Consider the following 21,552-nt stretch of genomic DNA (forward strand, 5'->3'; position numbering starts at 1 on the left):
GAAATTGACTTCCGTCATGCTCTTGTTGTCTTAATGTTTAATTTCAATTATGGAAAAGCATCATGCGTCGGTTTTCATGATAAAATCACTGTCCATGGCATTTAGTTTGGTTCAATTTTTGAATATTTTTAGTTAGCCCCCAAATTAATGAAAATTCTCATTAAAGTTCTTAATTTTTTCTGAAAATTTTAATTAAACTCTAAAATGTTACAAGTTTTTATTGAATCCCTGATTTTTGTGAAAAAAAAACAAATAAGACTACTTTTTTTATAAGAAAAAATTAGGCACTCCAAACTATTTATTTAAGATAGCCATTGTTTTGGTGTATGTTTTAGTTATTTTTAATTTTCAGTTTCATAAATTCAATTTGTTCCATAAATTCTATAATTTTGTTTTGATATTTCAATTTTAACTATAATATTATATAATTTTCGTGTGAATAATTTATTTTATGTAGATTTTGATAAATATAAATATATATATATTATTTTTTAAAAATTTTAGCTTCGTGATTTAGTTTATTCCTTAGGATGTATAATTTGATGGAGTCTAGGTAATAAATAAGTATGTTCTAATAATATTTCAGTGAGCGATTTTAATGGTAAAAAAGAGCTTTGTTATCCTTAGAGATTATGAATTCGAACATTTACATTTGCTCGGTATGTGTACTTTATTAATGACTATAAAAAAAATTATGAAAAAAATATTATTTTATAATCACCTCAAATTATTTAAAAAAAAATTCTAATAAAAATAAAAATTAACATAAGTTAGCTTAATCATTGAACTAAAAAAATTGTCAATTATATCACTAAACTATTTAAACAATTCCAATCAAAACACATTAACCACTAATTTTTTTAATAGAATTGATATTGTGACAATTAAATAAATTTATATAATTACTTTATTTGGTCCTTATTAATTCCACATCCCTATAGTTTAGTGACTATATAGGTAGTTTACTCTAGTTTTTATTACTAATAATTATAAAATATCAATTACTATTTGATCTAATAGCAAGAAATATTAAAATTTTAAAAAATATTTAGAGTTGAAATCATGATGTTGTTAAGAAAATAAACTTAATTATAAAAAACAAATGAATGTAAATAATTTATTTCGTAATTTGGATCAACACTGGTACATAGAGAAAGAGCATACGAAACAACACTGCCAACTATTCACTGATCAAAACCCAGCTGGCTGGTATCACAATTGAGCTGTAACTCAGATATTATGTTAAAATAAATAGGGAACTGATTCCAGTCTCTGCTTCCGTTGAAAAACTAGACAAATTAATGACATTAATAATTGACTATGGATCTCCATAACGTATAAGACCCGAGACATCCCCCAAAGCTTCCAAATTGGCACTTCACATGGGATTTTTTTCTTCTAAGATTTTCTTAATGCAAGTTGCAGATAAGATGTTCCTTTTCTCCGGTATATAAATATATCTTTTTCTTCTCAAAGTAGATCCATAGCTCACTGCATACCGATCTTAGTCTCTCTTTGCAAATCTTAGTCGGATCAAATGGCCCTTTCCAGAAACATGGCAGCTGCTTCACTGGTTCTTTTCTCTCTTTTGCTGCTCCATTTCACTCAAGCTGAACAACTGGTAAACTTTTAGAGTTAGCTAGCTATATATATGTATGTATCTATGTATGTATGATTTGTTATGTTGTGTGTGTGCAGATGATGAGCTTTGATGGAGCTCCAACGCCGTCACCACTGGCACAACCAATCGGTAAATATACCATAAAATAAAGTTTACTGAATGGAACTTGATTGAATTGGCATTATAATTTGCTGGTGTTGTTTTATTCAGATTGTGGAGTGGCATGTGAAGGAAGATGCAGACTGTCGAAGAGGCCAAATCTGTGCAAAAGGTCGTGTGGGAGTTGCTGTGCTCGGTGCAAGTGTGTTCCGCCGGGGACCGCCGGCAACCATGAAGCCTGCCCTTGCTATGCCAACTTAAAAACACACAACAATATTCGCAAGTGTCCTTGATGTATGTTGGAGTTGTTGGACAAGTTTCATGTTACTATGCAAAATTTGATCAGGTCAACGAGGAAAAATAAATCTTTCTATCGTTTTTTATGTGGGACTTTAATTATTTATTTGTTGATGTTGTTGTTGTTATTATTTCTTTTTTCCCCGAAATAGTTGTTTTTATCTGTGATAATCTGATCTAATTATGAATAAACTATTTTTTTAGAAGTTTATTTCTAAATTTGCTTAATACCCTATGTTTAGATTGAAGTGGGGAGGAAAAATGAAAAGAAAGTATGAAAAAGGATTATCATCTTGGAACTTTCACTTATATCACACTATCATAGTAAGTGATTCACCAACCATTTTAAAAATAAATGGTAGAAGGTTTATTCTTTTATATATTTTTTGAAAAAGTAAATAACATGCTTATATATATTTCTAATATATTTTTTTTTATTTTAAAGATATTTGTGTTACATAACATATCTAATTAAATTATCAATATATCGTTGTAAGAAAAATGTGGCTAACAAAATGTACATTTCGAACCGTGGACTTGAAATTATATGGGCTCGGAAGTGTAATACTAAAATTTATTCTCTCGATGGTACTGACTCTCCGATAGCCTCTCGGCGGCCCCCGCCTAATTCTGACAATACAAAGAAGGTGAGATTCAAGGATCTTGAGCCGGATCAAGGAGTGAATCCAGCGTTGGAAGTAGAAACGACTAAAGTAATGCTAGTAGATGTCGTTGGAGAGATGCCAGTGGAACCGCAACAGTCTTATGCTTCGGCCCCAGCAGGGAAAGGAGGAAAGGCGTCCATTCAAACTGCAAATCATAACACAGAGGAAGATGATATCGACATCTCGGATGAAGATTTCATTATGGTTACCCAATTTGGCATGCCTTCGATTCAATTCTCAGATCATGCTTATAAACTTATGGAATCAAACAGCGAGAACGGTGGTGCTCAAGCTTCTTGGCCGTAATACAGGTGTGCACGCTCTTGCTAATAAAACATACGCCATCTGGAAACCATCTCGGCCCTTCACTTTGATGGATTTGGAGAATGGCTATTTCTTGGCTCGATTCCAAAATGATGAGGATTATGAGAAAGTTCTTGCCGAGGGGCCGTGGATTATCTATGGCCAATATTTAACAGTTCAACCATGGACGATGGACTTCCGAACTTCACAACAATATCGTACAAACATGATTGTTTGGATTCGTTTTCCAGGATTACCAGAATATATGTATAAGAGGAAAATTTTGTACGAAATTGGGAATTTAGTTGGTAAGGTAGCCAAGCTTGATTTTCATAGTGCAACTAGCAACAAAATGAGGTTTTCCAGAATAACAGTCTACGTCGACCTTAAGAAACCTCTCATGTCTCTGGTCGTTGTCGGGAATAAGATTCAAGTAGTCGAATACGAAAATCTTCCGTTGGTATGCTTTTCTTGTGGCAGGTTTGTATTAGTTGTCATGCAAAATTATTAGTTGTCATACAACTAATAATAGTTGTATAACGCATAATAATGGTTCATAATGCATTGTAAGTTGGCAACAATAATGGTTCATAGTTGGCACTAATAATGGTTGAAAAGTGACATGGCAAAATCTCACATTTAGTCATTGTAATTTAGGGTATTTTCAAGATTAGTCCTTAAAGCTTCGACTATAAATACCATAGCTCATTTAGCTTCAAAACCATCCCAAAGCATTCTAGCTTTCTTCCAATACTAGAGAGAATTTAGAGAGTTTCTTGAGAGTTTTTTCTCCTTTTTATCAAGAGAGAATTATCATTGTTTTCTCATTGGTATATTGAGAGAAGTTGTAATTCCTATTTTCTCATAGTGAAATTCTTCTACCGTTGCTCGTGGTTTTTACCCTATATTATTTAGGGGTTTTCCACGTAAATTTTGTGTCTTTTTTATCTTCATTTTTATTTTCTCAAATTATCAGTTGTGATTTTGCTTTATTCGATAGCCGTCTTCCGCAACAATTGATATCCGAGCCAGATTTGAGTGTATAATATCTGCTTATTGTCTTTTTGGTTGCCACCAAAAGGTGGATCTTCCAACATAAGAAAATAAGAATATATTACCCATTCTTTGAAGGTTCCAGAGAACTATTCACGATAGTGAAATAGTGGGAGCTATCCGTAATAGAAGCTATGACAACGAAATTTGATATTGAAAAATTTAATGGGAGAAATTTCTCATTGTGGAAATTGAAGATGAAGACCATCCTGAGGAAAGACGGTTGTATAACAGCTATCAGTGAAAGGCCGGTAGATTTCACAGACGACAACAAATGGATCGAAATTGACGGGAATGCTATGGCAAACTTTCATCTAGCATTAGCAGATGAAGTATTGTCAAGCATCGAGGAGAAGAAGACAGCTAAGGAGATATGTGATCATCTCACCAAATTGTACGAGGCCACATCGTTGCACAATAAAATTTTCCTTAAGAGGAAATTGTACACTCTCCGGATGTCAGAATCTACTTCAGTGACAGAGCACTTAAACACACTGAACACTTTATTTTCTTATCTTACATCCTTAAGTTGTAAAATAGTATAATAAGAACGCCGAACTTCTACTTCAAAGTCTACCGGATTCGTATGATCAATTCATCATCAACTTGACAAACAGTAATGTCACCACTCTAGTCTTCGATAACGTTGCAGCTGCTGTTCTACAAGAAGAAAATCGACGCAAGAACAAGGAAGACATACAAGTAAATCTGCAACAAGCAAAAGCGTTGACAACGATGAGAGGGAGATCAACAGAACGTGGCCAAAGCAGCAGTTACAAACATGGTAGATCGAAGTCGAGAAGCAAGAAGAATTTAAAGTGCTACAACTGTGGAAAGAAGGGTCACTTGAAGAAGGATTGTTGGAGTCTAAATAAAAACTCCAATCCACAAGGCAATACTGCAAACACTTCAGATGATGGAGATGCTCTATGCAGTGAAGCGTCAACCACCATAGAAGGTAGAAAGAGATATGCAAACATATGACTCATTAATTCGGGAGCAACATATCACATGACCTCAAGAAAAGAATGGTTCCATCATTATGAACCTATCTCAGGAGGATCTGTGTATAGTTGCAATGATCATGTATTAGAGATCATTGGAGTGAGAACCATCAAATTGAAGATGTATGATGGAACAATTAAAGTTGTTTGAGTGTACGACACGTGAAAGGCCTGAAGAAAAATTTATTATCCTACGGATTGTTGGATAATAATGCAAGTAAGATTGAAACAAGGAAATGAATCATGAAGGTGTTCCGTGGAGCGCTTGTGGTGCTGAAAGGAGAAAAGATAGCTGCAAACTTGTATATGCTGAAGGGAGAAACTTTGCTAGAAGCAGAAGCCTCTGTTGCCTCATGTAGTTCAGATTCTGAAATGCTATGGCATCAGAAACTTGGACACATGTCAGAACAAGGAATGAAAGTCCTTGTGGAGAAAAAACTACTTCCATGTTTAAAAAATGTATCACTTCCTTTGTGTGAGCATTGCATAACAAGTAAGTAGCATCAGTTGAAATTCAACACGTCAAATTCTAGAGCCAAAAGTGTTCTAGACTTGGTTCACTCTGATGTATGGCAAGCACCAGTTACATCCCTAGGCGGAGTAAAATACTTTGTCTCATTTATTGATGACTACTCCAGGAGATGTTGGGTGTACCCTATTAAGAAGAAGTCAGATGTGTTTTCCACTTTCAAAAACTTCAAAGCGCGGGTGGAACTTGATTCTGGAAATAAGATCAAGTGTTTCATAACAGATAATGGAGGAGAATACACAAGTAAAGAATTTGATGACTTTTGCAGGAAAGAATGCATCAAAAGACAGTTCACAATGGCAAACACTCCTCAACAAAATGGAGTGGCAGAGCGGATGAACATAATCTTGTTAGAAAGAACAAGAGCAATGTTGAGGGATGCAGACCTAGAAAAATCATTCTGGGCAGAAGCAGTCAATACTGCCTGTTATTTGGTGAATCGAGCTCCATCAACTGTAATAGAGCTGAAGACACCAATGGAGATGTGGACTGGTAAACCAGCTGATTATTCAAACCTCCATGTATTTGGAAGTATTGTGTACATGATGTACAACGCCCAAGAAATTTCAAAGTTAGATCCAAAATCCAGGAAATGCAAATTCTTGGGGTATGCTAATGGAGTAAAGGGGTATCGCTTGTGGGATCCCACTGCCCGCAAAGTGATCATTAGCAGGGATGTTATCTTTGTAGAAGATAAGCTACAAACAAAAGAAGACGATGATAACACTGAAAAGTCAGAGACTACACAGATACATATGGAAAAGGAGGTTGAACAAGGAGATTCTTCTGAAGCAGAACCAGCACATGATGAACAAGAACCAGAGAGTTCTGAAGCTCCAACAACTCGTCAATCAGATCATGTGAGAAGACGTCCCAATTGACACTCAGATTATGTTATAGAAGGTAATATTGCATACTGTCTTTTAACAGAGGACGGTGAACCATCAACATACCAGGAGGCAATAAACAACTCAGATGCTTCACTGTGGATGATGGCGATGCAAGAAGAAATTGAAACACTTTATAAAAATATTACATGGGACCTTGTGCCACTACCACAAGGAAGGAAGCCAATTGGTAACAAATGGATCTTCAAAATCAAGCGAAATAGTGATGATCAAGTTAAGAGGTATCGTGCAAGACTGGTGGTCAAAGGATATGCTCAAAAAGAAGATATTGATTTCAATGAAATATTTTCTCCTGTGGTTCGACTAACAACAGTTCGAGTAGTTTTGACAATGTGTGCTACATTGAACTTACATCTAGAGCAGCTAGATCTTAAAACAGCTTTTCTTCATGGAAATCTTGAAGAAGAGATTTACATGTTCCAGCTTGAAGGTTTTGAAGAAAAAGAAAAGAAGAACTTGGTTTGTAGGTTGAACAAATCTCTGTACGGTCTAAAGCAGGCGCCGAGGTGTTGGTATAAGAGATTTGATTCCTTCATTATGTGCCTTGGATACAACAGACTTAATGCAGACCCTTGTGCTTATTTCAAGAGGTCTGGTGATAACGATTTTGTTATATTACTGTTGTATGTGGATGACATGTTGGTTGCAGGACCCAACAAAGATCATATTAAAGAATTGAAGGCACAACTGGCTAGGGAATTTGAAATGAAGGACTTGGGATCAGTAAACAAGATTCTAGGGATGCAAATTCACCGAGACAGAAGTAATAGGAAGATTTGGCTTTCACAAAAGAATTACTTAAAGAAGATCTTGTCACGATTCAGCATGCAAGATTGTAATCCAATTTCTACCCCTCTTCCTTTTAACTTCAAATTATCCTCCAGTATGAGTCCTAGTAGTGAAGAAGAGAGGATGGAGATGTCTCGAGTACCGTATGCATCGACAGTGGAAAGTTTAATGTTCGCTATGATATGCACAAGACCAGACATTGCACAAGCAGTGGGAGTGATTAGTCGGTACATGGCGAATCCATGCAAAGAGCATTGGAATACAGTAAAGAGAATCATGAGATACATCAAAGGGACCTCAAATGTTGCATTATGTTACGGAGGATCAAATTTACTTACCAATGGGTATGTTGATTCTGACTATGCAAGGGATTTGGATAAAAGTAAATCTACTACATGATATGTGTTTAAAGTTGCTGGTGGAGCTGTAAGATGGGTTTCAAAATTGCAGTCAGTTGTGGCTACATCCACAACAGAAGCAGAATATGTAGCAGCTACAGAAGCCAGTAAAGAAACAATTTGGTTGAAGATGCTATTGGAGGAGCTTGGGCACAATCAAGAGTATGTGTCTCTGTTTTGTGACAGTCAAAGCGTCTTGCATCTATCAAGGAATCTAACATTTCATTTAAGGACAAAACACATACGAGTTCAATACCATTTCATTCGTGAAAAGGTGGAACAAGGGACGATAGATATGCAGAAGATCCATACCAAAGACAAAATAACAGATTTCATTACGAAGGCGATCAACGCTGATAAATTTACCTGGTGTCGATCCTCTTGTGGCCTATCAGAAACGTAATCAACATGAAGGTACAAGGTAGAAAGAATAATGTGAAGATATGATTATTCTAATTAAATCTTCAAGTGAGAGATTATTAGTTGTCATGCAAAATTATTAGTTGTCATACAACTAATAATAGTTGTATAATGCATAATAATGGTTCATAATGCATTGTAAATTGGCAACAATAATGGTTCATAGTTAGCACTAATAATGGTTGAAAAGTGACATGGCAAAATCTCACATTTAATCATTGTAATTTAGGATATTTTTAAGATTAGTCCTTAAAGCTTCTACTATAAATACCCTAGCTCATTTAGCTTCAAAACCATCCCAAAACATTCTAGTTTTCTTCCAATACTAGAGAGAATTTAGAGAGTTTCTTTAGAGTTGTTTTCTCCTCTTTATCAAGAGAGAATTATCATTGTTTTCTCCTTGGTAGATTGAGAGAAGTTGTAATTCATATTTTCTCATAGTGAAATTCTTCTACCGTTGCCCGTGGTTTTTACCCTATATTATTTAGGGGTTTTCTACTTAAATTTTATCTCTTTTATCTTCATTTTTATTTTATCAAATTATCAGTTGTGAATTTGCTTTATTCGATAGCCGTCTTCCGCAACAGTTTGGACACATTAAGGACGGTTATCCCCATGTTTCTAAGCAACAAGAGGAGGGTAATTCAGGTTTGAATACTTTTAGCGTCCCTGATAGCGCTCGCAACAACCAGACGGCTATTGACATAAACCAGACTGACACAGCCGCTCAGACCGTTAACATTTCGCTGGGCGACGAACAGTATGGTCCTTGGATGATTGTCGAGAAGCGCCGACGGAGAAATCAATTGGAAAAAGCTAAAAACCCATAATTAACTAAGGAATCTAAGGAAACAGGATCGAGATATGGGATCTTAATTGAAACACCAAACAAAAACGGGAAGAAGCGCTATCATAAGAGAATAATCAGGATATTTCTAAACTTGATTATATTACTCATAATATCGTTTTATTAACACAATCCAAGGAAAAAGGTAAACATGTCACCTCTATTCTTGGTAACTCTTCTGCATGCAATAATGGTCGAAAGTCTCATTCACAGGTAAGAATCCAAGACAATGTAGGGACCACGACAAAAATTCCAGCCTATGGGGTGGACCCCAGTGGGACTAACTCACATTTAACTACTGAGAAAGGAGTATCTCCAAGCAGCCACACACACGTGATGCTTCCCATGCAAGATGAGAGCCCACGTACTCCATACGAAGCCATTCAAGCAGTGTTTATTCGAAACGATGAGGTGGTCGAGGTAAATGGTTTCAATTTCTTATCTAGTAATAACCCCATTTTCAAGAACATCTTAGACGTTCATGGTCAACTTGTGAATTCATCCATGGACTCTACAAATTATTTGGTGGTTACTATTAACTAGGAGAACCATGGTGGTGGTAATGGCTCTAACAACAATAATGCCCCTTCATCCTCTCGCAAAACTATAGCTTCTAAAGGACGTGCAACACCTAATGTTATTCGAAATAAAGGTGTGAAGATTAAATCGAGTGGTGCCACAAGACCGCCTATACAAGATGCCATGCAGATGGTTATTCAAAGTGTCGAGGGCAATCTTATGTTCCAAGCCAAGAAAAATGACCCAATTGTTATAGATACTACTAGTACATACCAGTAGAGGTTTGTTTTCTCTTTTATTTGTTATGGATTTTAAATTATTAACATGGAATTATCAGGGTTGTGGTGGAACTAGATTTCCGAAGATTTTTAAGGAGTACACGATAGAGCACAAGCCGCATATGATTGCTCTGTTAGAACCTCGGACATAAGGTGCGAACCAATTGTCTTTTAGAAGGTGAGCTCAACACAAAGTTTTTCCATAGTCGGGTGATTAGTTGTTGTAAAACTAATCGGATATAAGCTTTGAAGCTGAATAGTAGCGAGTGGTGTTATGATGAGGCTACTCTCCGCTAGGAAGCCACTACTTTTTTTACATCCTTATACTGGATGATAATAGCAGTTCAAACACTTTTCCCATTAGAGGAGTTTCCCTCCGCATCTCTCAAGTGGACTTCAATATGCTAAATGGGACTGTTTCTGAGGAGGAGGAGGTCAAGAAAGCTATGTTTGAGATACATTCTCTAAAGTCCCTCGGTAAGGATGGCCTGCCTTCCCTTTTCTTTCAAAGTCAATGGCAAACTGTTGGTTCTTTTGTTTGTTCATGGGTCAAAGGTATTTTTGAAGGCAATTCCATCGAACCTGTTCTCAATAAGACTCTTTTGGTCATTCTTTCCAAAGTGGACAAACCTGAAACTTTTACAGAATTTCGTCCAATCAGTCTGTTTTCGGTCATTTATAAGCTAGTGATGAAAATTATCGTTAATAGGTTCAAGCTTATTTTCCCAAAGATTATCGCTCCTAATCAAGCTAGCTTCATAGCAGGTAGAAATATCATAGACAATATTATCATGGCTTAGGAGATTGTTCACTCAATGAAAAAGTAAGAAAGGGAGGACTTATTGGATGGTTGTCAAAGTTGATTTAGAAAATGCCTATGATCGGGTTAAATGGGATTTTCTGTCCGATATTTTTAAGGATATGGGGTATCCCGATAATATTCACAAGATTATTATGGATGCAGTCTCTTCTGCAACCACCCAGGTACTCTGGAACGGTTCTCTCACTGAGGAGTTTAAACCTTCCCGAGGTATTAGACAAGGATGCCTTCTTTCACTTTATCTATTTGTCCTCTGCATAGAGCGTTTAGCCCACAATATTCAGTATGCCATGGATTTTGATTTATGGGAACCGATGGTTCTTTCTTGTGAATGACCTCGGCTATTACACTTATTTTTTACTGATGACCTTATCCTCTTATGCAAAGCGTCGGGAAGCCAGACTAATCTTTTAGGAGCTATCCTTGACCAGTTTAGTAGATTCTCTGGTCATAAGGTGAACTCCAACAAAACCAGATTGTTTTTCCCTACTAACATGAATGATAATTTGGTAGATAGTATTTGCAACAGGTTGGTGTTCCAACAATCTAATGATCTCTAGAAGTACTTGGGTATGCCCCTTTTTCATAATAGGGTCACCAAATGTACCTTTCAATTTATCATTGACAAAGTTCGCAGTAAGCTAAATAGTTGGGTGGCAACTAAGCTCTCAATGGCAGGACGTGTCACTTTAGCCAAAGCTACTCTCCTAGCTATTCTAAACTATTTCATGTAGACGATGACCATCCTTAAAGGTGTTTGCGACGAGATTGAAAGTATCTCTCACCGTTTTATTTGGGGTGGTTCTAATAACACCCCTAAACTTGCCTTTGTTAGTTGGAAGAATTGTTGTCAGCCCTTAGCTCATGGTGGTCTTGGCATTCGCTCACTCCGTCATCAAAATGAAGCATTTCTGGTCAAATTGGGATACAACCTCATTACGCGTCCTGACAATTTATAGGTTAAGGTTATTCGGTCTAAGTATAGATTTCAGGTAAGTATTCCACCTCATAATGTAACAAAAAATGGCTCATTTATATGGAAATCGTTATCTCATGTGTAGAATTTTATTTATGATAATATCTATTGGTCCATAGGTAACGGTAGAAGCATACTGTTCTAGAAAAATGCTCGGATTCCTGGACGTGACCTGATAATGGCAGGAACTAGTCAGCCACAAGCAAGCAATCCCTTTTCCATGGTCCGTGACTATGCCACGAATGAAGAGCAGTGGAATATTCAGCTTCTTCGGAATTCTCATAACGAATATACCTACCAATGGGTCATCGCTACTACTCCCCCTCGGGACAATTTAAGCGATGATATATCTATTTTAGGTTGGGAACAAATTGGTAAAATACTGTTAAATCAACCTATATTTGTTTGCAGCAGGATAAATGAAATACTCAAAACAAGAGTTAGAACGTGGCTTCGAATTATGATGGCCCTCAACGTGTTAAACATTTTATTTGGTTAATCATCCACCAGCGAGTCATGACCAATTCGGAAAGAGCGTGGAGAGGATTGATCACAAATTCTTCTTGCACAGTCTACTGCAATGGAGAGGAAACAATTCTGCATATAATCCGAGGCTGTTAAATGGCGCGTTTCGTTTGGGAGCAACTAATCTCAAACCATGCCAAGGGAAGTTTCTTTTCTTCTACTCTTTTTGATTGGCTCAAGACTAACCTTTTTTTTAATACATGATGGGACCATGCTGACATTTACAGGCACTATTTGTTTGGTATTCTCATGTGCAGATTCTGGAAGCAGAGGAACAATTTTGTTTTTCAAGGGCAAATTTGGTCATCTCTTGATATGATTAAATCATTCTGGGTTTGCCAAATCAATTAAACATGGTAAAAATGGTGGAACTTGTCTAAGCCGCTATCAATCCCTGAGGCAAAGATGGCAAGCACCAAAGGATATTTTTACAAAGCTGAACGTTGATGGTTCGATTAATCATGCAACAATAGAAGCTGTTAGTGGGGGCATTTTACGCTATAGCAATTGAAGCTGGGTTGCTGGTTACTGTCGTAAAGTCGATCATTGTCCCGTTTTTCAGGCTAAATTGTGGGCGGTGCTTGATGGTTTGAATGTCGTGTGGAGCCATGGTCTCAGATGGATTATCGTAGAACTTGATAATAGTGAAGGGTTGAGGAGATTAAACTTACCTGGACAACCTAATGACGATACTATAACACGGCGAATCCGCAATCTGCTTGAGCAGATGTGGTGCATCAAAATCATCTATATAAAACAAGAAGAAAATGAGTTTGCTGATTCTTTAGCCAAGATTGGAAGGAATGCCCTCCTGGTCTCTTGTGTTTTCAGCAGCCTCCAAGCGAGATACAAACCTTGCTCATGAGGGATAATGTAACACCCCCAACCCGTACCCGACCAGACACCAGACAGAATAACGATTATTCTGCAGGCTAGTTCCAACAAATGATTCACAAGAGAAAATTCGCCCAAAAACCAAAGAAAAAAAGTCTCTAGGGTTTAATAAAATATTATCAAATCAAAATCATCCAAAATCAGTCCACAAACCGGACTGTTATAGCCAAAAATATTGTTTATCGAAATTTTACCAAAAATAGCAAAATCCCGAAAATCACTCTAAATTGAAATTCAAAATAAAATAAGCAATCTGCAAAAAATCCGGCCGAAATCGGATTTAAAATGACTTCCTAATTGACAATCAAAATATTACCATAAATAGTAAATATCTAAATCTAATGATTTGGAGGGGAAAACGGCAGAATTTGAGGTCGAAAAGAGCTTTCCGGATTGGGGTCTTATGCGCGATTCTGACACCCGTAGCCAAAGTTATGGCCAAAAGACTGAAACACACTCAAAACGGCCTCAATGAGGAACATATCACAATCAATTCTCGCCTTTGCTCTGATCTGCCAACTCATGGTATCTCAGCGCCATCAAGGTGCAATCTGACAGCTCAGCAGCATCTGTCTCGGATCCCCCTGCATCACTACCCGAATACGAGTATGAGGTGTCACATTGACTTTTCAAACTTTGACTATTGACAAAATTCAAAGAAAATTTAAAACTTTCATTAGAATAAAAGCGGGTTATTTACATAAATTGACCAAAATAATCAAAATCGATCAGAGCATATTCAACTCAATCAATTAGTACATGCCAATTATATTCAAATTAACCAAACACATTTAAATTATCTATTTTTTGATCTGAAATTTTTGTAAGGGAGATGCTGACATGTCTTGCTCTTCTTTACTTCTCTTCTCACTTCTTTAACCTACGTGTGAAACAATCACACGCTAAGTCTATGACTTAGTGAGGCAAATAAACATAAAATATAAACTATAGCTTGTAATCATGCATGAACAATTACTACTATCACTCATACCCTTATTCATGTAACAAATCCCTATAACACATATGCAATATATATATCATTACACATAAGAACATATACACACACATATACTCATCACTCGTCATTTCCATCATTAGCCTTACTTCATTATCAATATTATTATCGTTTATATCAATTAATACATATCCTCTTATACCTAGCATTTTAACCAACATTTGACTCATTTAATCATACAATCCACATGTCATCATATAAATCATATAATACCATTCATAGCACAAAAGCATACAAGTCACATGTAATGTATTTGTTGTTATTTCTTTATTAGCCCATGTATAAATATGAGAACTATAGATATGTGAGTCTATAGAGGTTGTGCATTAATGCTGTCACCACAGCTCGTATAAATGCACCAAAGAGCCACGTAGAATTGCACCGTAGTGTCGCGTAGAAATGCACCGAAGTTCCATATAAGGTTGTCCCTAAGGACCACGTAGAAAATTCCTTAAGACTCATATACATATGCCAAGGATCAGGTATGTGTCTCAAAAGACCTCACACATGTTCCAAAGAATACATATATGTCCCGAAGGACCACGTAGACCCTCGACTCTTGGCATGCCAACTATACCCTAGCTCTCATGACACATAACATGGGCATCATCATTTATGTCATTTCACATTTTCACATAAACACGTAGTTCACTTTCACATAGCACGTAGATTATGTCACATAAGTTGAATCATATATACGTATAAACAGGTAGATCACTTTCACATATCACGTAGCTCATATCCACTTTTCATACTATTTCACATTTCTTATCACATCGCTTATATCTTATTTTTATGTCTTATCATATATATATATATATATATATATATTCACATTTCATATAATACATCATTTCATCATCTAAATGTGTATTCATATAATTCATCTTCCTATATATATCATCTTTCCTATACTCGTATTCACATCATTTATATTCTCATTCTCATAATCTCATATGTCCTGATTAATAGCTTATATCATATATGTATAAAATAACTTATATCATATCATATAGTTTATACCTTATTCTATGATATTCACCTAGATCATATCACCTCTGTCATACTCATAAACATATATCCCTTCTATTATTTCATTTATATATTAATCTAATCTATTTACCTAATTCAATTCGTATAGTACCTATAACTTTCTAATATGACTCCGTAGATTTCTATCATACAACCCATATATCATAATTTTATTTAAGCATATGTATCTTTCCCATCTAGCTCATCTTATATGTTCCTATTATCACTTATGTTCAAGTCTCCTATTTGATCTACTATTCTCATATCATCATATAGGTCAATATTATCTATCTTGTTTCAATTCTCATTCAATGATATAATTCTATTTTATTATTTCACATAAATGTTCATACCACTATTTACTTGCCCAACTCACCTTCTTATTGTTTATATAACCTTTACATTTGATTACTTCATTCATATCATTTCTTCTAAACTCGCTTTTTACCATATTCCCATATTATTAACTAATTTATCCCATATTATGTATTCGCGTAGTCTTATATTCCATTTCTATATATCTCAAAGATCTTATCACATAACTTCTCTTTTATATTCATATAATTTCTTATCATATCATATAGTTTATATCATCATAACATAGCATATATTCACATCAACCATGAAATACATACGCAATAACATGTCAACACATACCATAACATATAACTCAGACACTCATAACAAACACATATTCATATTCATACCTCATGCACAATACTATAGAAAATAGACTTGTCACAAGTCTTATTTCCCATTAAACATAATATATAAAATAATGTGCACTCACCTGGCCTCACTAGTCAATACCGCTTTTACGATTTCCTTTCTTTCGATCGAATCATAACTTGATAATCGTTCCGGGACTTGTTCGTGTTTGATATCTACATAATTATACATTGATACATATCAGTGTCTCATTGATATACTCTAATCTATCATTTCTTAAACCAAAAGAAATGTCTATTTCAATTTCCCCTTGAAGTGCATTGATGCATTCTACAGTGCATCGATGCATTCTTTAACATGTGCATCGATACACTACCCATGCATCGATACACAAATCACCTTCGATGTTTTTATTTTAAGGGGGTGCATCGATGCACTCCTTATGCATCGATGCACTAATTTCATTCGATGTTTCCATTTTTAATGGGTGCATCGATGCACTTCCTGTACATCGATACACTTCCTGTGCATCGATACACACTGAACAATTTCTGGAAATTTACCCTTGATGCATCGGTACACATTGAATGTGCATCGATGCACATAGCCCAGAATTCATTTTTAAGCCTGAAAATCACTCTAATTCTACTTAAACACTTCATATTACATCCTCTACCATATTCTTAACTCTCATATACATACTTAAACTCATTTCTACTCCTTTATCACCCTTTAAATCTCAAAATTCATTTCTCCTTATGGAAATCAATAATCATACCAATTTTTCAATATGTTCTTAATTCAATTCTATCACTTCATATCTCTTAATTAAGTTGATGACAAGTCAAATTTATCTTCCAATTTGAGTAATGAACTCTATTTTAAGATTTCATTTGAAAACTCTGAATCTTTAATCTCTCCTAACTCCACCATCATTTGCTTTTAAGATGATTTAAGTTTTCTTTAAGCTTAATTATCATCTAATGATCATAAACAAACCTTAAATTTAACCAGAAATTATCTAAATAGAAGACTCACCTTTGGTTTAAGCCTTCACGTATAAAGAAGGAATAAGAGAAGAGAAGAGAACTCTGGAACATTTTTCCCTCTTCCCACGTGGTTTCCTTATCTTATAAGGAAAAATAAAAATCTTCCTTATCAAATGACCATTTTACCCTTTACTTCATTTAATAATTACTAACAACTTTCCAGAAATATTACCACATAAATCATTGAACTATTCAACTATTCTACTTTTATCCCCAAATTCTAAAATTTTACAATTTAGTCACTAATCCGGTATTGAAGATGTTACATATAAAGTGTATCTGGACACTGGCATAACCCACTGATTTCTTAGTAGTTTTATTTGTAACAAAAATATATATATACATTTCATAATTTTGGCTATATTTTTTCTTGATCCTCGTAATCTAGAATTTTATATCATACTATTTGATTTTGATATCGAAATAATATTATATGTAAAATGTATATAAATTTATATAAAATTAAAATAAGATAAATGTTATTATAAAGTTATATTAAAATATGTTTAAAAATATAATTTATATTTTATTTACTTTTATTTATTTATTATACTTTAATTAATAATTATTATGCAACATATCATCAAAAAAAATTAAAATAATTAATTCGTCCTGAAAGTTAAACATAGGCCCAATTTCCAAAGAAGACAAATGGTGCAACCAGTTATCCAATCCATGTCATTAATCAAATAATTGAACCAACCGTACAAAACTCGGGACCGTATGCAATGCAAGTTCTATTCAAATAAAGAAACCTTCCAACGGCTACTTTCTTTCCTTCCCCTTTCGCAAAAAGATGTGCCGCCCAGCCAGCGCTCGCCTCTAACGGTCGAATTTCTTATATATTACCGTTTAAAGTTAAACTCCGTGTAATCATATCTCCATATATATCGCTTTCCCTCTTTCCCCTTTACAAACATTCCATCTTTTCTTTTGAAGCTTTCAAAACGAAAAAGACTCGACTTTCCGGCAACCTGGTTCTTCTTTTTTCCGGTTATTTTCAATGGAGACCCCTTCATCTACCAGACGAGTTTCTAGGTCCCAGACTTTGGCTTCTTTGAACAACAGCAATATCACTTTTTCCAGTGAGTTGATTTTCATTCTTCTTCTTTTTCATTAAAGAAATCTAAGATTTTATAATATGGGTTTTGTTCGGTTGTTCTTTTACTAATCCTTGTTTCTTGATGTTTGGTTTTGTAGAAGGAAACAAGGAAGAATCTGACAAGACTGTGTCGAAAACAAAAACAACAAATGGGAAACAGCAAAACGAAAGGGCTGCTCTTATCGATATAACGAACGATTCGCCAATAGTTGGGCTTGCAATGGAAACGCCGTCGTCTGCTGTAGGAAAGCAGCGGGGTAGTAGAGCCAAGAGCATGATGATGACTCCTGGTTCAGGCGAAGCTTTGTTAAGATGTCAAGTCAAGACTCTCTTGCAAAAAGTAGAAGAAGAAGCTGGATGTGTGAATTCCCCAATGAGGATTTTGGCTCCTACTCCTGCAAATACACCACAGCTCTCAAATCTTTGTGAGGATGGGTTGGGTTCAATAGTGATAGCTCTTCCTGTAGTTGAAGAACAATGGAGAACAATGGAGAAATTACAGGAAGCGAGTCTCGAATCACAGAAAAGTGTGATAACTAGGTCTTTGCTGCTTGATTTTTCTGAGGATTCATCAGAATCCTATTCTGAGGATCAAGGAAAAAGTAGTGCATGCAAGGAGAAGGCATCAACTGATAATAATGGCAGCATCGATGATGAAGATGAAGTTGATGACTACTTTGAAGAAGAAGAAGTGGGCGTCGATTATGATGGAGGAGACATAGACGAGCTTTGTGAAAGTTTAGGCAAAATAAGAATGGAAGAGATGTTTAGAGGGAAGCACACAAGATTCGTATACAACAGCGATGATGAGATGGAAAGGGAAGAAGGTGATGCAATGCGGTTGAAGGGATTGCCAACGCCGAAAGGGAAACACCTGCGCTTTCATATAGAGGAAGAAGATGATTAAGTTTTCTGGGTTTTGGTGGATATAGATCGGTTGTTTTCTTGACACCTACCTCTGAGTTTACTTTCGTCATTTTACAGCTTCTTTTTCGAAAAAAATACCATGAAAGAAAGATTGCACATCAACTCCATTTACAAAAACAGTGCATATTATTCATGTGTGATTCAGTAATAAAGATTCATCATCTTATCCTTTACTTTTACCTCATTTTCTTCTTCTTTCATGGACCACTTATTATTCTGCTACATTAGAAAGTATAGAAAACGACACACATAAATATGAAAACGACGCCTGAATTCTACATTTCCCGTCCAGCCATATTATTAATCGGACTCCGATGAATATTATGAATGCAAAGATGGAGTCGGATCAAATACAGGAAGAAACAAGGATTTATAAATTATGAGAGATAAAAATTTATTAAGTATTTAAATTTTAAAATTAGAAGAACAAAAATCTTATTTAATTAATATTTGAACTAACAAAAACTTGACATATTTTTGAACATCTTCTTCCACCCAACAAAGAGATATGTTCATGTATGGATATAAATAGAAATAATAAAGGGTTAGGATATCTTACCATATTTGACTTTCACCTTAATTTTAATGGATTTTTATAGATTTAGATTCAAATAATTTTTGGATATTTTACACAGTAGCATATAAATCCACTTTTTTTTTAAAAAATAATATTATTAATTCAAATACTAAACTTAAAATAATACCGATTAATGATCAAAATAATCATAAAAATCTATTTTAATTCTATTCATATTTGAATTTTATATTCAATTTATTAATCAATCAATTCAATATTATAAATTTTTATTTGAGATGCTATTTTTTAGTTCAAATTATTATATTTACAAAACAAAATTAAAATTTTAACCTTACTTAAAGATATAATATCTTAGTCACTAAATCAAATAATTGTTAGTAGAATCACATAACCTTTATTAAAAGGGCTCCTATGTCTTATGTTGGTGGCTGGGTCTATTATTTATTTTCCTTTTCTCATATTTATCTTATTATTATATTAAAAAATCGTATGTTCCATCACATTTGGAAAAAGAACCCTTTAGAGAAAATTAGAGGAGAGAAGATCGTACCCGAAATGATATCTGAAAGTGATGAAAAGAAGAAGAAGAAGAAAGAAAGAAATAATGATGCAACTCGTGACTCAGCTTTACTGGTAATGGGACATAACGTAGTTGTGGACTCAAAATGCTTTTGAAGATCTTGTTGGATCCACAACTAAATCTCCATATATCTATGAACCAGGTCCAGAAGCCATTGTTTCTAGTTTCCCCATTTCAGTCCCCACTCTTTTAACTCCAAACGCATTGGATTCCATCACTCCCCATAAACTCTGAAAATATGTCAAACCCAAATGAAGGAAAACCATACATATTGATGATAGGGACCCTTTTTTGCAATTATGATATCGGGGGATGAAACAGTAAGGTGATTTACGTATTTGAGAAGTTGAATACCTATGGACTGCATCACCACGTTCGGACTCTCTATCATCAAAATCACTTGCTGCTGCCATGCTGCTAGGGTATAAATAAATAGAGAAAATAACCTCACTGATCAAAAATGTCTTATAATATACGATTTTAACCAATTTTTTTTAGATTTGTCATATGTCATAATTAAAAGTCAATCTACAATCAATCGCGATTATTGCAATTTTAAGCAAAACATTCAAAAATAATATCGTGGTCGTGGTCGTGGTAATACGTGTCTTCGACACGTCCGCGCGAATACTATTTTTTTAGAGAAAATTCTTAATAAACAAATGCAATACCACCGGTCGTTGCGATTTTGGACTATCGCAACGAATTTGGAATAAATCGCAACGCGAATCTGGAAACTGATTTGCGATACCGGAGATCGCGTTGCGAATTATCGATCGCATTGCGATTTAGTTGGTCATTTTGGCAAATCCAAAAAAAGTTGGTTAAAATCGTATATTATAAGGCATTTTTGGTCACTGAGGTTATTTTCTCAAATAAATATTGTGTTCGATGAATTATTCATGAATCGTTCGTATAACGTTAGTTTATTGTTTATTTATTAAACTAAATAAACGAGTAAGAAAATAATCAAACAAATACAAACATAGATGCATTTGCCTATTTGGGTCATTTACTTTTACGAACGAACTCGTTTGAAAGCTCATTTATCAACTACATGTACTAAATTGAATATAATGTAAATTTTGGAGTTCAATCTGTGAAAACTAAAGAGTTTAATGATTAATGACATAATTTAACCATTTTTTTGAACACATAAACACACGAAGATAAATAAATGAACATATACACCTTCAAAAATAAATAAATAAACAAATATAATCATATTTAACCAAGCCCAATTTATTTACATCCTTACATGCAGAGTTATAGGCGGTGATGAATGAGAAATTGGCTGTTGTGGCATGAAGGTGGAGGATGAAATTAGCTGCGTTTTTTATGTGGGATAATAGGACTAAACCAGGTATAAGAACCTTTTTATCATAGCGGCCGTACATCGGTACATGTATCCCCAAGTTATTCTCACATTTCATCATCTTCTGATGATGCCCTTTCCTTCCCCGCATGTCTTTGCCTCCGTATCTTTGTCCTTTGATTTTGTTTTTTTGCCGTCGACAAATCTTTTTCCTTAAACAAAAAAGAACAGAACTCCATATATAACTCATCACTGTCACCCCCAACTCCCACCTAAATAACCAGTGGTCATGAAAACTGAAAACCACTTGCTCACTGGCTATTCAATCCCCCTGGGAGAAGAGATATTCAAATTCTTTTTGCCTTTTTTTCTTTGTAAAT

The 21,552-nt window shown here is 34.9% G+C and overlaps 2 protein-coding genes across 3 annotated transcripts; both read left to right on the forward strand.

Moving 5' to 3' along the window:
• Nucleotides 1–1,320: 1,320 nt before the first annotated feature.
• Nucleotides 1,321–2,155, forward strand: LOC120127019 (snakin-2-like). 2 transcript variants are annotated; one of them, XM_039145031.1, is made up of 3 exons: nucleotides 1,321–1,621; nucleotides 1,699–1,750; nucleotides 1,832–2,155. In XM_039145031.1, exons 1-3 carry the CDS (start codon nucleotides 1,538–1,540, stop codon nucleotides 2,011–2,013), a joined length of 318 nt encoding a protein of 105 aa, XP_039000962.1. In that variant the 5' UTR covers nucleotides 1,321–1,537; the 3' UTR covers nucleotides 2,014–2,155. The 2 variants fall into 2 exon arrangements, with proteins under 2 accessions (XP_039000962.1, XP_039000961.1); XM_039145030.1 differs by having other exon boundaries at nucleotides 1,325–1,613; nucleotides 1,691–1,750.
• Nucleotides 2,156–17,654: 15,499 nt separating this feature from the next.
• On the forward strand, nucleotides 17,655–18,918 carry LOC120126914. The gene is made up of 3 exons (XM_039144953.1): nucleotides 17,655–17,674; nucleotides 17,709–17,795; nucleotides 17,911–18,918. The coding sequence occupies exons 2-3, from the start codon at nucleotides 17,714–17,716 to the stop codon at nucleotides 18,717–18,719; spliced, it is 891 nt and encodes a 296-aa protein (XP_039000884.1). The 5' UTR covers nucleotides 17,655–17,674; nucleotides 17,709–17,713; the 3' UTR covers nucleotides 18,720–18,918.
• Nucleotides 18,919–21,552: the final 2,634 nt, after the last annotated feature.

This window comes from Hibiscus syriacus, unplaced genomic scaffold, assembly GCF_006381635.1.
Source record: "Hibiscus syriacus cultivar Baekdansim isolate YM2019G1 unplaced genomic scaffold, ASM638163v2 tig00110462_pilon, whole genome shotgun sequence".
NCBI lineage: Eukaryota > Viridiplantae > Streptophyta > Magnoliopsida > Malvales > Malvaceae > Hibiscus > Hibiscus syriacus.